Source organism: Megalobrama amblycephala, linkage group LG4, assembly GCF_018812025.1.
Source record: "Megalobrama amblycephala isolate DHTTF-2021 linkage group LG4, ASM1881202v1, whole genome shotgun sequence".
Lineage (NCBI taxonomy): Eukaryota > Metazoa > Chordata > Actinopteri > Cypriniformes > Xenocyprididae > Megalobrama > Megalobrama amblycephala.
The window spans coordinates 5,596,536-5,618,518 of record NC_063047.1 but is presented as its reverse complement, the minus strand read 5'-3'; the positions used below and the strand labels follow the sequence as shown (position 1 = coordinate 5,618,518).

Here is a 21,983-nt window from a genome sequence, read left to right as displayed (position 1 = left end):
GTAGAGTTTTACAATTTTCACATCCGTGTGTAGTTTATACAATGAGTTAAAATAGTTTTGAATGAAGTATTTGCTTTTTCAAGAGGTGTGTGATATTTTGCATGTTGTGTACGCGTTTGTGGTTTTGTGTGTAGAGTTTAGAGAAAAGGGGCCATAGTTTGAAAAATTGTTAGTAAAACTATAATAGCGCGTCTTTATTTTTTTCAACTCTTCTTCTGGGCTTTTCATAAAATAATATATATATTTTTCTATTTCTACATTTAATGTACCCCATAAATCCACGAGCGTCTGACGTTGTACCTCCAATCAAGTTAAGCGCGCGTCACTCGGCGTTCAGCTTCTTCTGTCCGCGCGCTCCTCCACGCGCTCATTCTTATAGACAAGCACAGGCATTTGTAAACATGGCTGAGGAGATACATACCGGTCATTCCCCGGATTTAGAAACTGCTCGAGAGCACGGGATGAACGTGCATAAGCGACAAGCGCGCGTCACGGTAAAATACAATCGCAAACAGCTTCAGAAAAGGCTAGACGTGGAGAAATGGATCGAGGAAGGGCTTGAAAAGCTGTACGAGGGCAAGGTGAGTGTCCACGCTCATCCTCATAGGTGTAGCTAGTGCAGTGTTGAAGCTAGAATCTCATCAAATTCTGAAAAAACGAGTCGATTTTGATGGAAAAATGAACGAAAGCACCGTACATGCTGCTTTCATGCGTTATTTTGCAATGTTTGCCTGCTGAATGTGTAACATTTCCTTCTCTAAAAAGTTGACCACAAACGTATACACAGAACTCTGTCCGGTTGAAAAAAAAAGAAAGAAGCATATCCACCTACTTTGCACTTCTATAAATTCATGTTTCTTATGGTAAATGCAGTTTTTTGGCAATTCAGTTGTATTGTTAGCCTAACTATTTTGTCCATAAACATGAATGCATAGACCATCGTTTGGTATTTTGATTTTAAAAAGTGCCTGTAGACAGAAGTACCATAAGAATGAGAATGAGATACTTATATGTGTATGAGTAACTACAATTCTGAAATATTTTACACCACTCTGTGTAAATGAAAGATTGCTTCTGCATTTTAATATTAGTATGTTGATAACAAAATTCTGTTTTTTTAAAAGTCTGTATTTGCATTTTCCCAAATGAAAATGTTATGTTTACATTTTTGCATTTAGACACTTTTTTTCCCAAGCGACTTACAAAAGAGGGAAAAAAAGGAACTAAAAATTAGTCGAAGATCCAATAATATTCGATCTTTCAATAAAGCCAGGTTTATTAGGTTATATAAGCCAGGTTATTTGCAATTATCTCCTTATTCACCTTTAAATGGACTGAGAGGAGACATTGTTCTGTGAGTCTCAAGTTTATAAACGATAGCCTGACAAAACAATACATCTGACAAACCATTATTAGTTGTTTGATAAAGTTAGATACATAAGTTATCTGCCCATAAAAGGTGAGGAGGACCAGGCCTCTGGAGGTATTTGGGGAGGTTCTACTTTTTATCCCTGAAATACAGGGGGGAACACTTGGTTTTATCGCTACCTTACATGGGCACCCCTGAGAAACAGTCTGTAGCAGCAACAGGCAGGAAGTTCAAACATAAGCTGTGTGTTTTGTGAGACGCTGTCCCACAGTATGAGACAGAGAGATGTCTCTTGGGAGTTGTGTTATGTGATCTGTTATCTCGATTTGCTGTTTAGCTCATGTGTACACAAAAGTTTCCCACTGAGATTATGGAATGTTGAGACTGAAGATATTCTGAGATACTGAAACCATAGGCTGCTGAAAAGTGGAGAAACAATAAGATATAGTGTGAAGTGGAATAAACAAATGAGATCCAGTGCTGTAATTGTCCTATTGGCTGTGATTGTTGGAGCTACATGTCTTACATTGGACTTTATGTAGTTATCTATACAGTTAGGCCTATATGTTTATAGCTTCTCATAGTACAACTTTCTCCAGTGTTTCATTTTTAAATTCTCATACCTACTATGTTTTTTTTGTTGTTGACATTTCTCAAACAGTTGATGCTTTTAGCACCCTTACTGATTTTTGTTTTTTTGTGTTTATGTTGGAGGACATGCCAGATGAAGTGAACATCGATGATTTGTTGGATCTCCCAAGTGATGAAGAGCGAACACACAAACTACAGGTCCCATAATCCTCCTCTCTCTCACACCACATCCTATGCTTGTATGTCTTGCCATATTAAAATGTATGCATTTAGCAGATGCTTTTAAAAGTAAGTTAGAAAAAAGGAACAAAAGCAATTTAAATAATATAAATAAATAATATTCAGAATATACAATGCCAGGTTTTTTAGACAACTAGATTAAAAAGCAAGCTATAGAAAAGGAGAAATGCATTTAAAAATAAAAAAGCCCCCCCCCCCCCCATTTTTAAAGATTGTATCCCCCATGAAGCCTTGAGGGCAGTAGCCTGCCATTTTAATTTTTAATTTTAGATGATGGTGAATGCCAGAGCTTTTATACCATGTCCCTTGTCCTGAGTATTTGCAGGGACCCCTTCTTCTCAGAAATGAGACCCAATCACATATAGGCTAATTTGTCTGTATGCCCTACAATATAGAACCATTTAAGGCTTTATATTCTCTACTGGTTGTGTACAAGTGCATGTTAGTTTACACAGTTGTCATTAATCTTTTTTTTTTTTTAAATGACTAGAAATTATGAATTTGTCATTTGTGTTACAGGTTCTTCTGCAAACCTGCACTAGCAGCACTGAGGTACTTTCCATCTATTAATCCATCTCTTTGTCATCATCTCTCTGTTCTAACATTTTTTTTTGTTTCTTTTTAATCTTTTTGTCTAATGATCCTCATTACCCCTCTATGGGCCTCACTCTTTTTCTCATCCTTTGTTACTTTTCCTCTTCATCTCTCTTTCCCGCTCTCTCCCACTCTCTCTGAGGGACACTGCAGTGGCTGACACTCCCTTCCACGTGTTTCTCACAATGATCACAATGAATGAATGATTTGTTCTCTCTCTCTTTCCCCTTGCCCCTATTGCTCTCTGTTAGTACAAAGCCATTCTTTTATCAGGGCTCTTTAACAATGTTCACTTTCAGCCTTTTGATTAGTGTGTGTACATGATTGTTACTGTACGTGTATGTGCAGGAGATTGTGTGGCTCTTGGCAAGCTAGTGCTGAAGTGCTGACACATCATGGAGAATCAGTAAAGAGGAACGTGGCACTTATCTACAAATAAACATTCACACACACAAAACACTGACATCTGAAAATGGTAGCCCATGGTAGACATACCAGGGCACAATTCTCACCATTTTCAGTTTGATTGTTAAAGATTAGGAGACTTAGGAGTAAACATAGAATCTGCTGGCTGGTACACATACACATACAGTCTGCAGAAGATATTTATAGTTTTATATATAGTTTACGCTGAACAACCAGTAGATTAATCAAGAATGTCTGCAGTTCATATATTTTATATTTACAATTTTTTGTAACATCCTCTAATTTTGGAACAGACCTGCAAGATAATGACACAACATTACCACCTACTTTATTATATAACCAGTATTTGGCACTAACCATTTTTTTAAGATAATAGGAACACTTTATCTTAAGTATTATAAAGTTTTACAGTAGTTGTCCTCAGTCTTGGGTAAGTTGCTCCAAAAAGTAATTAATTACTAGCTACTAATTACATCCTCAACTGTATAATTAGATTACTATTAATGAACAGTATTAGACTCTTATAAATTGTGTTACCATTCACTCGCATTATAAGACTGACAGACGGCAACGGTTGGAGTTAAAAATCATCATTTGTGTTCTACTGAAGAAACAAAGTCACCTACATCTTGGATGCCCTGGGGATAAGCAGATAAACATAAAATTTTCATTTTTGGGTGAACTATCCCTTTAAGCACAATTTCTGTAAGTGGGTACAGCTAGATTAAAGTTAAACTGTGTGTGTGTGTGTGTGTGTGTGTTCAGGCCTTCATTGCTGAGCTGTTGCAGAAGCTGCATGGTCTCCATAAACAGGAAGAGCTGCAGAATGAAGGAATTGAGCATCCCTGTCTCCACACGTACCCACATCACCATGGCAACATCCATCATCACAGAGGCAACCATCAACATCCAACACATCAGACACTGTGATTGTATCTGGTCCAGATAATTGCGGTCGCTGGACTGAGCTCCCTAACACACTCAGGACACACACACAATGTGCAGTATCCAACTAGTTTAGCAACTCGGTAACTGTGAGGTGTTTGTTTACAGGCTCATAAGAGTGGTTCATTTAATAGTGTTCAGTTGTAAAATTGCCATCACTGCTGCTAGGTAAATGTATGCCGTAGCAGTAATTTGTTTGCAGGTTCTTTGTTGCTTGATGACTGGCTTTTGTTTGAATAACAGTATGTAAGATGCATTTTAAAGCTCAATCTGGTGACAAATGTAAGTTCATGATAATATACTTAACACATGTTAAAAATCACAGGCAAGTACCACATTTGAGCAGTCGTTGGACATATTATTAAGTATGGACATTATTAAGTTTAATAATGTTTATGAACTTGTATATTTTATAAAGGTAAATCTTTAATAAAAGTAACAATTACTCGAATTTGTGTGTGGTGTTAATGGCAGGTGAACGTGAGCATTACGTTGATCTGAGGTGTGCTATAATGTATCGTCCACCAGAGGGAGATGTAATACAGAAGCAGAGATGTGCACTTTTCACTATTTTACAATAGTGCCTCTCATCTGTAGATACAGACGAAACAACTAGGCCTGCATGACAGTAAGGCAGGTATTAATTGGTGTGGCTTTTATTTATATCTGTTTTTTTTTAATTGTTTTTACAGCTCAGTGCAATATTACGAAAAATATATATATTTTTTTTATAGCTAAACATGTCTGGCTAAAATGTCTGGGAAAAAATCTAAAGATTCGTAGTTATCCAGGTCATAATAGAATGTTCTAGTACACTGATTTTCAACCTTTTTGACTCCAAGGCCCCCTTTTGTCCAAAACAATATTCAAATATTCAAAGGCCTATCTAAGCTGATATGTACCTCTGTTGTAGTGTTTTATTTTAGCAATTTATATATATATATATATATATATATATATATATATATATATATATATATATATATATATAAGATAGATGTAAGACTTGTTAGAGCCCCTCTAGAAGTTTGCAGAGGCCCCATATTGAGGTCTGGCCCACTTGTGAATAATCACTGTTTTAGTAGATTCATTCATCCAAGGAGCCTTGGGGATTCCACAGTTTGTGCTAAATCAGGGGGTTTTATAATGTTTATGAAACATCCAAAATGTGCAGTCCTAGGGACTCTCTGGGAACAATAAGAAAACCCCTGTGCTAAATGAATCTAGTCCAGTGATTCCCAACACTAATGAAATCTTGCTTGGGGTTAAAGTGCCTTGCTTGCACAAGGACAGAATTAAGATCACACATACTTTTAAATTATTATTTTATTAATTTGTAACTCACTCACTCACTCAAGAAGTGTTACAGAAGAGCTCTATGCACTAAAACAAAGCAACCACCAATAACTAATTTGATGATAAATGATAAGCATTTATAAATCCACATTGAACCAGAATGTAAAATATGAGAATTACAAGAACAGCCAATTCCAGCTGTTTTAATAGCATATCAGTTACTATGACAACTATTTAAGTTTAAGCTTATTAACATTAAGATTATTAATGACACTGTACTGACCTCTTTGCCTCAGTGAAACCAAGTAACTGTAGATATCAAAACTGTTAAAACATTATCTTTGTGAATGGTTGTATGTTTATATGTGTTCTCTTGAGTATATATGTGAGTGATGTGTACTGTACATGTCTGTGTTTTTGAAGGGGTATTTGTGTTATGTAATTGGTTGTGTGCTTTTGTGTGTATATATATATACATGTATATGTAAGTGTTATGTGTATAGGTAAGTATGTGTGCATGTGTGTCTGTTTGTTTAGGGAGGGTGTCTCTTTTTCCTCAGGAAGATGCATCATCATCTGGTAGCAAACTGAACGGCTGCCTCCAACATTCCAATACAAGGCCCCAAACTCTTGGAGACAGACACACACACACTTACTGATAGGCTCTCTATCACTTTCACAGACACTGGAATGGATTTGCCCTGAGCTGACTGCCCACTGCAGCAGAAGGTAAGAGATGCATGTGTCATTCTTGTATGTTTGTGTTTATATAATTGTTACAGTTTAAAATAACTGTTTTCTATCATAATATATTTTAAAATGTAATTTATTCCTGTGATGGCAAAGCTGAATTATCAGCATCATTACTCCAGTCTTTAGTGTCACACAATCCTTCATAAATAATGCTAATATGCTCAAGAAACATTATCAATGTTGAAAACAGTTGTGTACATTTTTCTTTGATGAAGAGAAAGTTCAAAAGAACAGCCTTTATCTATAGAAATAGAATTAAATAGAAAGCTATTTCACTATCTATGAAATAGAAAGCTTTTGTAACATTATAAGTGTCTTCACTTTTGATCAATTTTGTATCCTTTCTTAATAAAAGTATTCATTTCTTTAAAAAAACAAAAAAAAAACATATCAAATCTTACTGACCCCAACTTTTGAATGCCAGTAATGTTACAAAAGCTTTCTGTTTCAGATAAATGCTGCTATTTTGAACTATCTATCAAAGAATCCAGATTTTTTTTTTTTTTTACACAACTGTTATCAACATCAATAATATTTGTGTGTCACAGAGCGTATTTTCAGTGCATCAACAGTCCAACCCAATCCTGAAGTTACTGGTGTTGATGCTATTGAAGTTCATCCAGAACTAAAAACTGATAATCACACTTTAAATTGTTTGTTTGGATGGTTGGTTGGTTTGTTTTTTAAATTTTTAATCTGATGTTTATAATGATGATGAAATCAAGCACATTTTTATCTTGATAAAACTCAGCATTTCATTTCCTTTATATAGGTAATCAAGATCAATTAGATTTTGTTGCAGTCCTGTTTCTACAGTGCTTTTTTTTTGTCTGTTAATGTTTGCTTAGTGTTTGTCTGTTTCTAAACATATACATATCATTAGAGAAATACACATCTCTTTCCGTTCTAAACAACATTCACAAGTGATGTTTTCTCTTCTGTTACCGAGAATTATTTAAGAACAAAAATACAGAGAGAAGGTCCACCTGGAACCCAGACGGTAAACAACCAAATTGGTCAGTTAAATTTAGGTGAGGGGTGCAAGTAGTCATTTTGCTGACACACATGCCTTGTTCAAGGGTACAACAGTAATGGCTCTTGATTGATGGAACTAAAGAGTTTGAACCTAGAACCTTTTGGTTCCCAGCCCAGATCTTTAACCACCGCACCAGAGGAACTCTGCTCAGAATTAATGCAAAGCAGGGATGCTGAAACACAATCACAGGGGTCACTGTGCACCTTCCTCCCTCACACTCTCTCACTTTCCCTCCTGCTCTCTCTTCACCTCTTAATATATATTTTTTAAGAGTCTTTGTTCAAATTGTTTGAGGAATTCTTAAATGCATAATGTTAACATACTGAGAGGGTTTACCACTAGTATTGACCATTTTTAACATGTTTGCAGATTGTATAGAATTTTTTGGTACTTTTTTAATCCCATGAGAAACTTTGCAGCAAAGTGAGTGTGTGTAGTGTTTGAGTAGTGTGTATGTTCTGAGAAACTATCTGGATGGGAGCTTTCATTATATGAGCTTAAAAACTGCTAACGTCTTCAAAGAACACACACATGCACACATACATATGCTGTTAATGCACTCCGCTTACCGGAATACTGAACAATGAAAATGCAACAAGGCAAAGTCATTTAAGACAGACCTGATGAAGGCGGTTTAAACAGATTTCAGCTATGGTTACATTTAAGCAGGACACATGGTGGACTATGGGCATGCTTAGTGACATAATGACACAATACACAAGAAAATCTTGCAAGTTGGAATGAATTATAACTTGGATGGATTTAACAAATAATTAAAAATGTAAATACGTTTCATTTAAATTATATATTTTAAAAATAAATACGCTTTAAAATTGCAGATGTGTGACAAACTGTTTGGAAAAACCTGTAATGTGAGATCTTTAGAATATATAATGCAAATGGATTTCAGTGAAATTTTAAGACATTTCTTTGACATTTTAAACAGACATTTAATTCTGACCCATGTTATGGTGTCCATTTTTTCTTCTAGTTAACCAGTGCCAGAATGCCCATCCTCAAGAGGCTTCCCAGGAGGTTCAAGAGTAACCACAGCAATGGCGATCTCCAAAAGAGTAACCTAAGTAATGGAGAACTCATCCTAAAGAGCAACCATAGCAACGGGGAACTCATTCTGCCACCATCCGATCTGAATCCGTTTGAAGGGGCGTTGGCAGGAATGGGGTGGAATAATGAAGAGGATGTGGTCTGGAAGAATGGACAGGACTACCAAATGTCAACTCAGGTGAGCGAAGCACTAGAGAATGAGGCAAACGCAGAACAGCATGGAGGGTCAAAGGTCACTGAGGGATCAAAAGAAAAAAGAGGAACTCTGGAACGAATCTGTGGCTCATCACCACTGAAGACCCTTGGCAAATTAGGCAAGGGGCTGCGTATAACTGGAAGAAATGTGTGGGGTGCCACTCCTTCACTACGGAGTGCCACTCTCCCGGCAACACCCTCCTCAGGAAAGAAAAAAAAGAACTATCGACGAGCCTCTGAGGAGATCATGACCTTACTGAGGTGAGAATACAAATGTGATGTGTTTTAGGATGTGCATATTATATAGCAGTGGATCTCAACTGGTCTTTACAATTGTTTATCAAACATAATTAAATTCAAATATGATTAAAATCATCTGATTTTAAGAAAGTCCAATCAGCAGTAGGCCTATACTGGTACAAAATACTGAGTGTGATTGGTTGCGCAGCCCTTGACATCAACAACAAAAAAATGGACATTTACTGTAGTTTTTTATTGTATTTATGCATAATTATAAATATTGCAAAAATATTATTTGCGCACCATTTTTTTTGGTGCCTTTTTTCAGAACAGACCTGCAACCCAGCAGATGAGAATCACTGTTATATAGATCATTATTTCTGAGACTAGATATTTTCTACAGCTGTTGTTGTAAAGGTATTTAAAGGGAGTGTTTCTTAACACATTTTTAACCCTCAGGTTTGCAGGCCGTCGTAAGGAAAGTGAGCGCAGAGATAGTCTACCTACAAGTGATCTGACCACTGAAAACGATGAAGACAGTCGCAGACGTCCTTCATTCCTACGCATGGTCAGTCTTAGCAAACTCAGAGGAGACTCTCTAACAAACCGCAGCTCGCAGGAGGACGAGCAAGAGTTAGAAGAAGAAGAACCGCCGGTCAAACGCAGGGAGCCATTATCAGGTACAACCGTGTTTTTATCTGTACTTGTTTGTACACTTTACGGGATGTACAAAGTGTAACTATTATGCTCACAGTCAGTCAGAGGTCTCCACGATTGACCTATAACACCTTCCTTTTAATGATAAGTAACAAGATCCAAAAGTCCCTGTGAGTCATTGGCCAATTAACAAACACTTTCACAGAGACAGGAAATGACATACTTTCTTTGTGCAGAAGATCCTACCTGATAAGCTCACCACAAGGAGAAAAAATCTGAACTGTGTCAATGTACAGCCTGTGCCAAAGGCAACAACACATCAAGCGAATAAACACATGGCTGTAAATGAAAATTAACACTACTCAATCTTTCTCTCTCACTCAGTGTTGGAAATCCTACAATTAGTTAATCAGAGAGACCTGCTGCTTGCTGACACGCACATCCAAGAGCTTGAGAGGGAGTGTGAACTTGACCCCTCCCTCTGGACACAAACCACACCCACTTCAACCATGCACAGCAATATTACTTCTCACACACTCACCTCGCCTTCATGGCTCCCCTTTTTGGCTGGTTCAGGCAATGAGGATTCTGGCCCAAGCATGTGGGATGCTGGGCTGCGCAAAGTGAAAGACGTAGAGCTGCTTTATGAGGCTCTTCAGAGAGAAATGTGGGATGTGGTGAGGGAGTCGCTACGCCAGCCCTGCAGCGGGCCTCAGCTTGGCCTGGTGGTGCTGGTCATTCAACAGGAAGAGCAGGCTGACAAGGTTTGGGCCCTACGACAAGAGGCCCAGTCCAACGCCGAAGCCAGTGACCAATCTGAAGACCAGTCCCGGCCCTCCAAGCGTCCAAGGAGACTGCGTCAAAGGTGGGTGGAGGCTGTGGGAGAGGCAGCTGACTGGTGTCTTCCGCAACCAGGGGGCATCGCTGCAGGGCAGATGGCCATGTACTTGGAGCGTTTGAGAGGCAGGGTGGTGGAGGATATGGATGCGGCACGTCGGAATGTGGTGGCGGTTTATCCGGAGGAGTTTGCTGTGTTTCAGGTCTACATGCAGAGTTATCACAGGGCTGTTGCCAAACGACTGAAGACTGTCACTTGTGGCCCTATTCAGATCACAGATACATACTCTCTGCTTGACTGGATCTACAACATTTACAACAGGTATATGCACACATACACTGAGGTGTGTTTTCTATTTTTTCACACACCTTTCCTGCAATCACATTCCACAATGTTTTAATGACCCTGTGGAAGAATGAGCTTTGGTCTATTAATATCAGATGCATTGTTTATCAAAATGAACAACACCGGTACTAAATACCTGGGAGGATTACTGTACACATAGTCTCGTGTACTAAAAATAGCCACACTAACAACTTGACTACATTTTTCAGTAGCATGACAGTAGTTGAGCTCTTAAAGTTGGTATAAAACTCACCTTTTTATTTTCTAAACACTTATTATAGATCATATTGTGAACTATTTATGCATTTCTCCATTTCTCCACTTTCAAAAAAATTTGACTTCGTAATTTTTAATCAGAATGTAATAACTGGACCTTCTGAAGAAAACTACAGAGTTCTTTCTGATGATGTATGCAGGACTTCTCCAATCATTTAGTCTGCTTAAACCCCACCCCTGCAAGCATGAGTGCAACTCCCACATCTCAAAATCCAATCAACAGCCAATTGAACCCAGCCCTACATTTTTTTTTAATTTATTTATTTTTTTTTAATTTTTTGATAATCCATTACACTCTGATGTACTTCACAACATGCCATGAAAGTTGCTGGATCCGCTTCATCGTGACTTTAAGTAATTTATCCTTTAGTACTACTTTTCCTAATGAGTAACTTTATAGCGTGACCAAGCAGTACACTGACATTTTTAATAATGTCTGATTTGAGTGATTGATCAAATAGGCCCAACTAAAGGGTCATGACACTATCTTATGGAGCCCCTAAGCCCCTGGTGGACAAAAATATAGGATGGGAGGAAAAATGATAAGTCAATGTTCTCTCACAAATGTTTTGTGTTCCCCCAAGAGACTTTGTGTTTACTTGTAAAATGTTTGCATTCCCCTGAGAAACTTTGCGTTCGCTTACAAAGCCTTTGCGTTCCCTCGCAAAACATTTGTGTTCTTTGCGAGTGAACACAATGTTTCTTGGGGGAATGCAAAACATTTGCAAGAGAACACAAAAGCATTGCCAAATAATTTTTCCTCCCATCTCATATTTTTTTCTTCACCATGTCTCTTTATGGGCTCCATACTATCTCTCTCATTTGTAGCATAAAGATGATGATACACGGGGCAACTTTTTGAGCTATGTTGCTGAGCGATATTGCTTGGGCACTTTCCCAGTGAGAATGGGCAAATTTCTATCTGGACACTTTAGATCAGTGGTCAATATCCTTTTTAAGCCCAAGATCCCTGACCTCGACCTTTTTGAAAGACAAGATCTACTTGATAGAAAAAGACAGCCCAGATTGTATTTAGTATTTTTTCGTGGCCAATTTAGATTCTTATTTATTTATTTAGCTATTTAATTAATTTTTACAAGCAAATTGGCCGATTCTGAGACTGGTTGCAGATATTTATTTTTAATATTATTATAATAAACAAAAATACATATCCATTTCAAATTAGAGGGAACCACTGCTTTTTAATCACAATCCAAACAAAGATGCTACGCACGTTGCATGAGCACTTATTTTTTATTTGAATTAGATTTAATTTCAAGATTTAAAGCAAAAACAGAACGGTCTGACTTTATCTTTGTGAAATTATAAATGCTACACACACAAAAAAAGCATGAAACAAAAACAGCAGGCTGAATGGGGCGTAAATTCACTCTCTGACAGCAGGTGGCGCTTATGGAGCAGCAGTGATACAGCGTTTCCTTGGTTACCGCTGTAAACAAAGTTGAAATGCGCTAACAATTAGCTACTTTATTCTGAGGTAAGAGGAAAATAAAATGCTATTGCCATCGAAATCTTTCTGAAGACTGATCTCCTTTTAGAGATGCATTCATATAAGACCTCACCCCCAATTCAATATTTATATTTTCTTCCTATATTTCGAGCATCGTGAACGGTGAACTGCTCTGCCTTCTACAGAATTTTCTCTTTTTTGCGTTTGCCTTCAGCGTCTCTGGCCTCTTGTTCACGGCCATTTACAGACTCAGACATTATGTGGGTTATTTACCTTTATCTGTCTGTCCCAGTAGCTCCAGAAAATAACATAAAAATAAATACAAAAATAAAGTACAAAGACTGGAAAAATGTAATGTATTTTTGTACTCATATTTCTATTATTTTCGCGAGCTACTGGAACAGTGATAAAGATCGACGGGTTGGCGACCACTGCTTTAGTTGCCCATTCTCAATGGGAAAATGCCCAAGCACCATCGATCGGCAACAGTGCTTAAAAAGTTGCCCTGTGTATCATCATCTTAAAAGTTAATTGTATGAAGAGCAAAATTTATGAAAAGATTGTTTGTGTTGAGTAAATATTGCTGGAATTAAGTAAAGAAATTATCCTGTATTTCAGTAATGGAGGCACTTCTTGAAAAAAGTAGAGTTCAGAAAGTGCAGAGAAGAGATTTAAAAAAGAAACAAAAACAGATTAAAGTATTAACGAGCTTGTCATTCAATTTTATATGGGGCAATAAGCCCCTTAACACCCACATATGATTGTTGGACTAGTGAATCAGTTAATGACCATGTAAATGAATCCCTGTACTATATTTTTGAGTCAGTTAAAATAGAAAGTTGTTGTTGTGTTTAGTATAAGCTTACTTTTTCTGGTTTGATACTGTCACCCTAATTGAGATTGCACAATCATTTTAGTGCCAGCAAACATACATCTCTGATTCAATTAAATGTTATATCATTGCACTGTACAAAAAAGTTGCTGCCTTAAATTAAGTACAATCAACTTGGATGTGTAAGTAATTTTAACTTAAATTACATTAAACTGACTTTAAAAAATGAGTTGAATCTTGTATAACTTATAATTAAAAATTGAAAATTACTTAACTTATTTTGATGACTTAAAGCAATGTAAAAACGTTGTCATAACTTATTGATCATATAATTTTTTTAGAATGTAGATTTTGTGAGAATGTTTAGAATGTTTTATTTATAAGGCAAAATCAAAGTGTGTATATATATTCCCCGACACTGCACAACACAAATACACCATAACTTAGACACACCTAGACACTTATGGACACACAAACATGCACTAGTTCTGACTGTGAGTGTCCCATAGGGATGTCTTGGCTACAGTTGGAGCAATGGGCACTATAGTGTGTGAAGCGCTAGATCCTCTCCTGCCTGAAGATGTCATAGACCGGCTGGAACAGGACTGTGTCGAAACTGTTTGGGTAACAATTGATTATCAATAATAAAAAAGTATGCATTAATTATTAATCTCTGGAAACAAAGAGTTAAAATAATATCCACTTTGTGTGTGTTTGTGCAGGACAAGATGACTACAGAGCTCTCGCAGGTTTTGGATGATGAAGAAAAGCGATGGGCTCAGACGCTGCACATTGAAGAGTATCAATCTGGCCTCGCCCGTTCTGTTATACAGGTAATATCCACAATCCTACATGTGTACACCTATTAGCCTACTGCAATCTTCTGAATATGGTCTGTCTGACTGTATGCATTCCTTCATTTGGCAATAATGGTGTGAATATCTTTTTATATGTCTTTATCTGTTTCAGAGGCTGAAGGTAGATTTGGACAGATCGACAGCTGTCAGTCAGCCACTAGGAGCTCGTGTTGCTCGCTGCACCTTGAATGGACTTGCCGATTTCCTGCACAGGTAAGATGGTGACATGACTCTTGAGAGTATAATCATAAAGATGCTGATGATGAAAAATGTTATGACAAAAATTATGATCATGTTTAAAAAAAGATGTTTAAATAGGCTACTCATATGATTAATCCTATTATATAAGTAAATGTTTAAAATAATATTTACATCATAAAGCTCCTAAAATCTATTTATGTTGTAATGCATTATAGTAAAACCATTCACCACACAATTAAAGCTATTTCAGAAGAGATAATAACTAATAAATAACTAACTTACTAGGGTTGAGCAGTTTTTTTTGTTTTTGTTTTTGCATTCTTGTAGCTCAAACAATACAGCATGTTGCTTGTAATGCCAAAGTCATGGGTTTGACTCCCAGGAAATGCCACAAATGATAGAAATGCAAACATCTCAAAAATGCAAAGCACTTTGCATAAAAGAGTCTGCCAAATGCATAAATGTAAAGTTAAAATGTTTTTAAATTGTGTCTCAGTTTAAAGGGTTAGTTCACCTAAACATGAAAATTCTTTCATCATTTACTCACCCTCATGTCGTTCCAAAACTGTAAGACATTTGTTCATCTTCGAAACTCAAATGAAGATATTTTTAATGAAATCTGAGAGATTTCTGTCCCTCCATTGACAGTCCATGAAACTACCATTTTGATGCTTCAAAAACCTCATAAAGAGTAAAATTATTCCATAAGAATTGAGTGGTTTAGTCCAAATTTTCTTTAGAGACTTGATCAATTTATATGATGAACAGATTAAATTACCTTTTTTATTCACATATAAACATTGATCAGCAAACATAAACAGAAGCTCAACCGAACTTGCTTGACAAGCTTAACCTCATTGGTTAAGCTCAAAAGTGCTGCGTGACACGAGAATGAATCTCATTGGTTCTCGCTCACGTCAAGCAAACATGCTTGAGCTTCCGTTTACCACAAATCAAATCTGTTCATCATATAAAACAATCGTGTCTCTTCAAAAAATTTGGACTAAACCACTCTGTTTCATTTCTGTTTTAAACAGGGGAAATCTAAAATAATAGATTAATAATGGATAATTTGTGTGTGTTTGTATGTCTGTGTGGTATTTAGTTTCCAGAGAAAGGTTGAGATGTTCCATGACACGCAGTCAGAGTTTGGGGATCGTGGGGATGGTTATGTCTCCAGGACCATCTCTCTTGTCAACTGTGTTCCACCATTCAGGTTTTTCATCTTATTCACCATATCTATTTATTCCAACCTCCCCCAACCCGTTTTTTTTGTTTGTTTGTTTGTTTTTTGAGGACTGTAAGAAAAAGAAATTGTACAGTTCTTTAAAACTGTATATTTTCTACATTGTATATTTTGAAAAAAAATGAGGTTCTTGAGAAAAATACAGGTCTTTTGGTAGGCTAGAAATTGCTGGGCTAATATCACTTGACTTATCAGTTTGATTTTACCAAAATACACTGTAAGAAAAACATCCATTAAAAAAACAGAAAAGGTACTGGTAATTTTCTGCCAGGACATTTAATTCAACTGTCAAACACAATGCAATGCATAATTCAAAATACAGGCAAAACATCTGGCATCTTAGTTAATTTATTGGCATTCATTGTCTATTTACAGAGTATGATATACTGTGTTATTTTATAAGAGTGTGTATTTTATGACAAAAATGTAAAATAAAACAATAGAACATGATTCTGTTGATAGTCAGGACAGTCATAACTCAAATAATCAGCAAACCAAATGCACATATAAACTCATAAAAACACTTTTGTGAAATATTTCAGTTCGTGAAAGATATTAATGAATAATACAAATACTATAGAAAGTATAATGCAATGAAATAGCACGGAGATATATAAAAAAAATAATAATAATAATAAGACTTAACTGTGGAAGCTTTAAATCCTGTGTTGAACTGTGTAGGAATTTTGTGGAGCGCTGTCGTCTGTGTGACCCCCTTGGCAGTGAAGACGCCTCCCAGCGAGCTCAATCCTCTCTGGAGCGAATTGTTAACCAGTCTGTGCGCGTTCTTTCAGACATACTGTTTGAACACATCAGGGTGAGACACATGCACAGGTTCACATCTAGTCTAGGTATGTATCCTAATGCATTCATTGATGATTTTCTGGCATGATTCCAGCCATTCTTCGATAAGTTGGTGAAGAGGAAGTGGCTGGATAACAATGAGGCCTATGAGAGTATTGAGATGACCATTAAACAGCACTTTAAAAAGTTCAGAAGAATGGATTGCCCTCCATATCAGGTATGATGTACACGCATGCCTGCATACATGCATGTGCACAGACTGATTGGTTGGTTGGTCGGTTGATTGATTGATTATCTGATTGGCTGACAGGCATTGGTGAATGAGGTGCACAGGCGGGTCCTGGTTGAATATGTTCGTGCCATCATGAGGGGGCGGGTCATCTGTACGTCACTCAAAATGAGGAAGAGAGTGGCTTTCCGTCTGCAGGATGAGGCCAAACAGCTGAAGGCTCTTTTTAAAGATTTGGTCAGTGCCACTAGCTTTCATATTATGCCTTACATTATCTTAGTTTTCACTTTGACCCCCAAAATATGATGCAAGGGACCTTCTTCTCAGAATATAATGTATGAAGACACATTTGTAGTGTAAAAAATGTGTGTAAATTGTTGTGTGGAAAATATTGACATATCTTTTTCATCCCAACATTAGAGTACTGTTTGGTAAATAAACATTAAGTATAAAACCATGGCTGTGACTCGAATAAAATAATTTGTGATTTTTTTTTTTTGACAAGCCATTATGAATCAGGTCAAAGCAGAACTATTTTGTTTTATTCATAGATGCAAACTCCTCACCTTTCACTGAGAACTCACCTTTTTGAGATCAAAATAGGTCACCAATGGGATTAGCATAGATCCAATGAGAAAGTGTTTTTATGGGGAGGAAGGGGGGTTTTACAAGGGTACTTGTGAACTTACAAGGGTAAATAAAGAACTGGTTGTTTCAGTAAGTACTGTACAGTGTTTCCTTTACTCTTTACTTTTAAAATTACTACATATATAATGGGTAATATTTTATGTATTTTATGTATTTCAGATGTGGCAAACAGTATTGCCATCTAATCAGCCAATATTGTCTTAAATATCCTGCATAGCACTTCCTCTTTTATAACATGAGATTTTAACCAAATGTTGATTTTGGTAAAATATTGCAACAATATGTTAAGTTTTTTTCATGAAAAATCACAGTTTTGGACATATAGGGTAATAAAACATAACTACAAATGAGCATGTAAAGCACATAAAAAAAAAAAAAAATCTGTGCCCCACCCCACCCAATGTTCTCACCTTTTTTTTCCCCCTTACCTGTTTGCATCCCTGTTTATTTGAACCAAAAATGCCAACACCAGAATTAGTTAATGAAAATTATGTTATATACTTTTCTCAGGAGTCAACTTCCTCCTGGTTGGACAGTGTGATTGTTCACCTGGCTGACATCATAGCGTTGGAGGACACGCCCTCTATTATGATGGAAGTCGGACTTTTGGTGAAGGAATTTCCAGATATACGGTAAGACAGCCAGGGTGAAGGCATCAAAACCATTTTCAGAGGCCTGTGATGAAACTGCAGGGGTTTAAGCACCAGCAGGGTTACCAAGAAATGGCAAGAGTATGGTTTTGGTTCTAACATGCTCACATTTTAATCACCTCCAACTCCAGTCTGGGTTTTCCATGTCCTCAGTAGTGACATAAATCCACTCAAAATGAATGTGGAGTGAGAGAAAATACAGATTTTCTGATGTTCATAAACCCACTCCTTGCTTAAGAAAAATCCACTCACTGCACGCTCTTCAATGCGCAAACAGAGATGTGTTTTTAAAAAAGCTGAACTACTTTTAACTTGAGCACTGCATTTTTGGAACACTGTCATGTGCAGTATGCTGCAAAAGATACGAGCGCAATGGTCAAACACATCTGTCTAGTAAAACCACATACTGTGTGAATATCCCTTCTTGACCAATGAAATTTGAGGACCGGAACCAAGTGTTGTTTTAAAAACTGCTATAAAACTGAAGCCGAATGTAGAACCGGATGTAGATTTTATATAGCATAAAACCGGAAGGAAAGTGTTTTATTAGCTCCTAGAGCACTTTAATATGTAACTTGGTCAGTTTATAGTTGCATTAATACAATTTTGCTGAACACTTTTAGACCTGCGGAAGGGTAGAACCTGAACTCTGTCGTCTTAAAGTGCTTTCATTCATGAAAAATCTGACATGTTCCCCTCTTACTTCCTTGAAAACTATTTTTCACAACACCTCTCCGTTTCCTGAGGTCATTCTAAGAATGTCTGACTGAAAATAGTTACCGTGGTGCTCCCTCTCAGTGCCAACTTTCCTTTATGTGGACGGGAGGGAACAGCAGACAGTAAACAGGGGAATGAGTGAGATGTGACCCCACTTTAGTCCAGTGTTTTCGTTTGGATGAAGAGATATTGTGTGTGTGCGCTCTCAGTCACTGGCTGGCAGTGCTCCTGCTTGCTGACGCACGACCCTCCTCAGCAGACAGGAAGTGGCTGTGGAGTACTTCCTGTTCCTGCCAGGTCACAGGAGACTGACTGGTGCCACACTCCAATCAAATACACACACACACACCAACTAAAGATCAAAAGCCAAAAAAGTGGTGGCTACTAAACTTCTCTTTGTGCTTAGCAGTGTAGTTTCCTGTTTTTTTGCAGCCTGTCCATGTTAAAGTTTGTCACAGATAACACTGTCACATTGTTATCTATAGGCAGGACATGCCATCTTAGTATAGAGGCTGACTCTTGAGCCATGAGCGCTGTCAAGGGATCATTACAAAGAAACACATTTGGACTTTATTGCTTAAATTACCTTTCCTATACATTTTCTTATAGTAATATTATCACTTATGTATATTGTTAAATCTTAATTTCTTTTTAAATCTTAGTCTCTTTATCTAAATAATGGAAACTGATTGGTATGAATGATTCTTTAAAAAAATGGTAATTTGTTGAAAACTACTGACAAGACAACATGATTAAGTCAAATAGATTTTTTTTTTTTTTTAATTCATGTTATCTGTTCCATATTTTTCAGACGATATTTTTTTCGTATCAGTATAAATTTGTATAAATTACTAAAGCTAAAATAAAAATGAATTAAAACTATATAAAAATCATTACTAAACATTACTAAAACTCAAACTAAAATTTAATTGAATATTAAAATAATGTTATTAAAATATTAATAAATACTATAATATTGCCCAAATTCACTTATAACATTTTTACTGATTTATTTTTGTTTTACTAGTGGTATATTGTACTATATTTATTTTTATTAGTAATATCAGCCAATTATAGCTGTAACATAATGATGATTATTATTGGTATGTTTTTTTTTTTTTTCCATATCCTGTGAGCTGTCTAATTTAACTGACACTACTATCTTTTTTTATTGTCTACGTTCATATACTTTGTTTGCAACCACGACTAATGCATTTCTTGTTCTGTCCAAAAGCAGGGAGAGTGATATATGCTTTCCTGATTATGAAACACGAAATATGAACCATTATGCCCTCTCACCCTCATTCTCTCCTCTCACAGGAGAAGACATATCTCTGCTGTGTTGAATGTCCGTGGGATGGTGCATCAGACAGACCGTCAAGAGATTCTAGCCGTTGTCCGGGACTTAGAGACCAGCGACAGCTCCATCAATCTGCCCCGAGATCATGCCCTCTTCTCTGAAATTGCAGTGGCCAAAGACATGTCCTGTCTGGGGCTGGTTCTGATCCGCTTCGGTCTGACCGTGTCATCGTGGGTCGCCAGTGCCCGGCCGCGCCGTAACCGGAGTAGAAGGAGCTGGAATGAAAAACATGCAGATAACAGACCAAGCCATGCAAAGCGCTTTACAGAACCTTAAAGATAATGAAATGCAACATAACTACAATGCATAGCATCCTGATATTTATAAATGACACAATAAATGATAAATGCACAGCACCACAACAGATATCACATAATCAAATCAGTATAACATTAAGCAAAGATTGCAGAGATTGAAAAGATTAAAGATTGCATAAAATGTGCTCAGTCTATTTTCACTCAGTCAGTTGTTTCAGACTAGATGAATGTGGTCAGAACCCAGTCAAAAGGGACGATAAGATGAGTTCATGACAGCAAAGTAAAATCACAACAATACTTGTCCTTCAAAACACAGCTGGAGCGGAATAAGTCAGTGGACACTTCAAAGGACGGGAAATAGTCTATAATCTCTCTCCCTTTAAACAGGCTGTTAGTGGACTGCTGTACTGACTGTAGCTGGACCTCTGTCGTGTGAACAGCCACATGATTTGAGAGGAGCGACAGGAAACTCATCACCATAGAGTGAGGACTTGCTGAAATTTTTATTAGTGCAGGCTGTGTTCAGAACACTGATTTAACTTGACACTAAATTACACACAGAACAAATGCATGTACATGATGTATCAAACACCAGGTACAGTTCAACAATGCATAAACTATGTTTCAGATTATGTGTTTAGAGAAATGCATATGAAAATGGTGTAAACATGGTTGTGACATTTAAAGAATGTGAATGTTAATCCCTCTGATTTAGTTCTTGTATAAGAGGGTTCTGTTCATCTCATTTCTTATGTCTAATCACTGTTCAAATCTGAGCTACTGAGGAAAAAACTGACAGGAATTAAATATGTGTGATATTGTTTCAGGTAAATAAGAAATAAAGTCCCATTGACTGGGAAATTAATTATATTGTAATTAAATTGCTGTTTTTTTATACACTATCATTCAAAAGTTTGTAAAACCTTTTAAATGTTTTTGAATGTCTCATGCTAACCAAGACTGCATTTAATCAAAAATTCAGTAAAAACACAACTTTCATCATCATTACTCAAGTCTTCAGTGTCACATGATCCTTCAGAAATCATTCTAATATGCTGATTTGCTGCATAAGAAAATTGTTGGAAAAAAAAATTGTGCTGCCTTACATTGTTGTTTTTTTATAGTTTTTTTTAAAGGATTCTTTAATGAATATACACATTTATTTGAAATATATATATATATTAACATTATAAATGTCTTTACTGTCACTTTTGATCAATTTAATGCATTCTTGCAGGATAAAAGTATTCATTTCTTTAAAAAAAAAAAAAACATACTGACCCCAAACTTTTGAACGGTAGTGTACATTTTACTCTACACTATTTAAATGTCAAATATTACATTAAAACTTCTAATTAAAGACTTGTAGTGCCAGGTTGGTTCAGCACAATCACCTGCTCCTCTCAGCTTTTGTGAAGTTGTGTGTATTTCTGTGAGTTAAGTTGAGTTGCTGTCCATCAGCTGAGGGATGTTTTGGATAACTGGTCTATTCCTGTTGTTCTGAGAGGTGCCAAACGAGTCCTCTTATCAGAGCCAAGTATACACACCACCACAGGCGGCCACTTCCTTTTCAACACAACAACCCTATTTTATCCCAAACATGCTTGCATTTAGAGAAATGAACACACACTCATAAAAATAGATATATGTGAATAAGCAAATAAAAGTCAGCAGGATTTTACTCTAATGCATTTTGTGTAGTTAAATATAAAATATCATAGATCCCTTTTCTTTGATTTTCTTTGACTTTTGATTTTCTTTGATTTTTTGGTAAATCAGACTATTTAGATAGATATCTCGAACAGTAAATGTTATTTGAAGAGCTACTGAGGCTTCCTAAAGAAA

General features: G+C 36.6%; 2 protein-coding genes across 3 annotated transcripts; both read left to right on the top strand.

The window, feature by feature from the left end:
* The first annotated feature begins 293 nt into the window (after positions 1-293).
* ppp1r14aa (protein phosphatase 1, regulatory (inhibitor) subunit 14Aa) lies at positions 294-4,616 on the top strand. 2 transcript variants are annotated; one of them, XM_048186989.1, is made up of 4 exons: positions 294-581; positions 2,081-2,158; positions 2,720-2,752; positions 3,986-4,616. In XM_048186989.1, exons 1-4 carry the CDS (start codon positions 402-404, stop codon positions 4,148-4,150), a joined length of 456 nt encoding a protein of 151 aa, XP_048042946.1. In that variant the 5' UTR covers positions 294-401; the 3' UTR covers positions 4,151-4,616. The 2 variants fall into 2 exon arrangements, with proteins under 2 accessions (XP_048042946.1, XP_048042947.1); XM_048186990.1 differs by having other exon boundaries at positions 295-581; positions 2,084-2,158.
* A 1,424-nt stretch (positions 4,617-6,040) lies between these two features.
* On the top strand, positions 6,041-21,006 carry exoc3l2a (exocyst complex component 3-like 2a). Its single transcript, XM_048186988.1, has 13 exons — positions 6,041-6,190; positions 8,242-8,771; positions 9,210-9,430; positions 9,792-10,566; positions 13,679-13,793; positions 13,892-14,002; positions 14,139-14,239; positions 15,333-15,443; positions 16,155-16,290; positions 16,372-16,494; positions 16,588-16,743; positions 17,665-17,786; positions 19,842-21,006. Exons 2-13 carry the CDS (start codon positions 8,257-8,259, stop codon positions 20,155-20,157), a joined length of 2,802 nt encoding a protein of 933 aa, XP_048042945.1. The 5' UTR covers positions 6,041-6,190; positions 8,242-8,256; the 3' UTR covers positions 20,158-21,006.
* Positions 21,007-21,983: the final 977 nt, after the last annotated feature.

Coding starts and splice junctions, on each gene's coding strand:
- ppp1r14aa (XM_048186989.1), top strand. CDS start 402: ATGGCTGAGGAGATACATACCGGTCATTCCCCGGATTTAGAAACTGCT. Junction 2,159..2,719: donor AGCGAACACACAAACTACAG/GTCCCATAATCC, acceptor TTTGTGTTACAG/GTTCTTCTGCAAACCTGCAC. Junction 2,753..3,985: donor CCTGCACTAGCAGCACTGAG/GTACTTTCCATC, acceptor GTGTGTGTTCAG/GCCTTCATTGCTGAGCTGTT.
- exoc3l2a (XM_048186988.1), top strand. CDS start 8,257: ATGCCCATCCTCAAGAGGCTTCCCAGGAGGTTCAAGAGTAACCACAGC. Junction 16,495..16,587: donor TGGATTGCCCTCCATATCAG/GTATGATGTACA, acceptor ATTGGCTGACAG/GCATTGGTGAATGAGGTGCA. Junction 17,787..19,841: donor AAGGAATTTCCAGATATACG/GTAAGACAGCCA, acceptor CTCCTCTCACAG/GAGAAGACATATCTCTGCTG.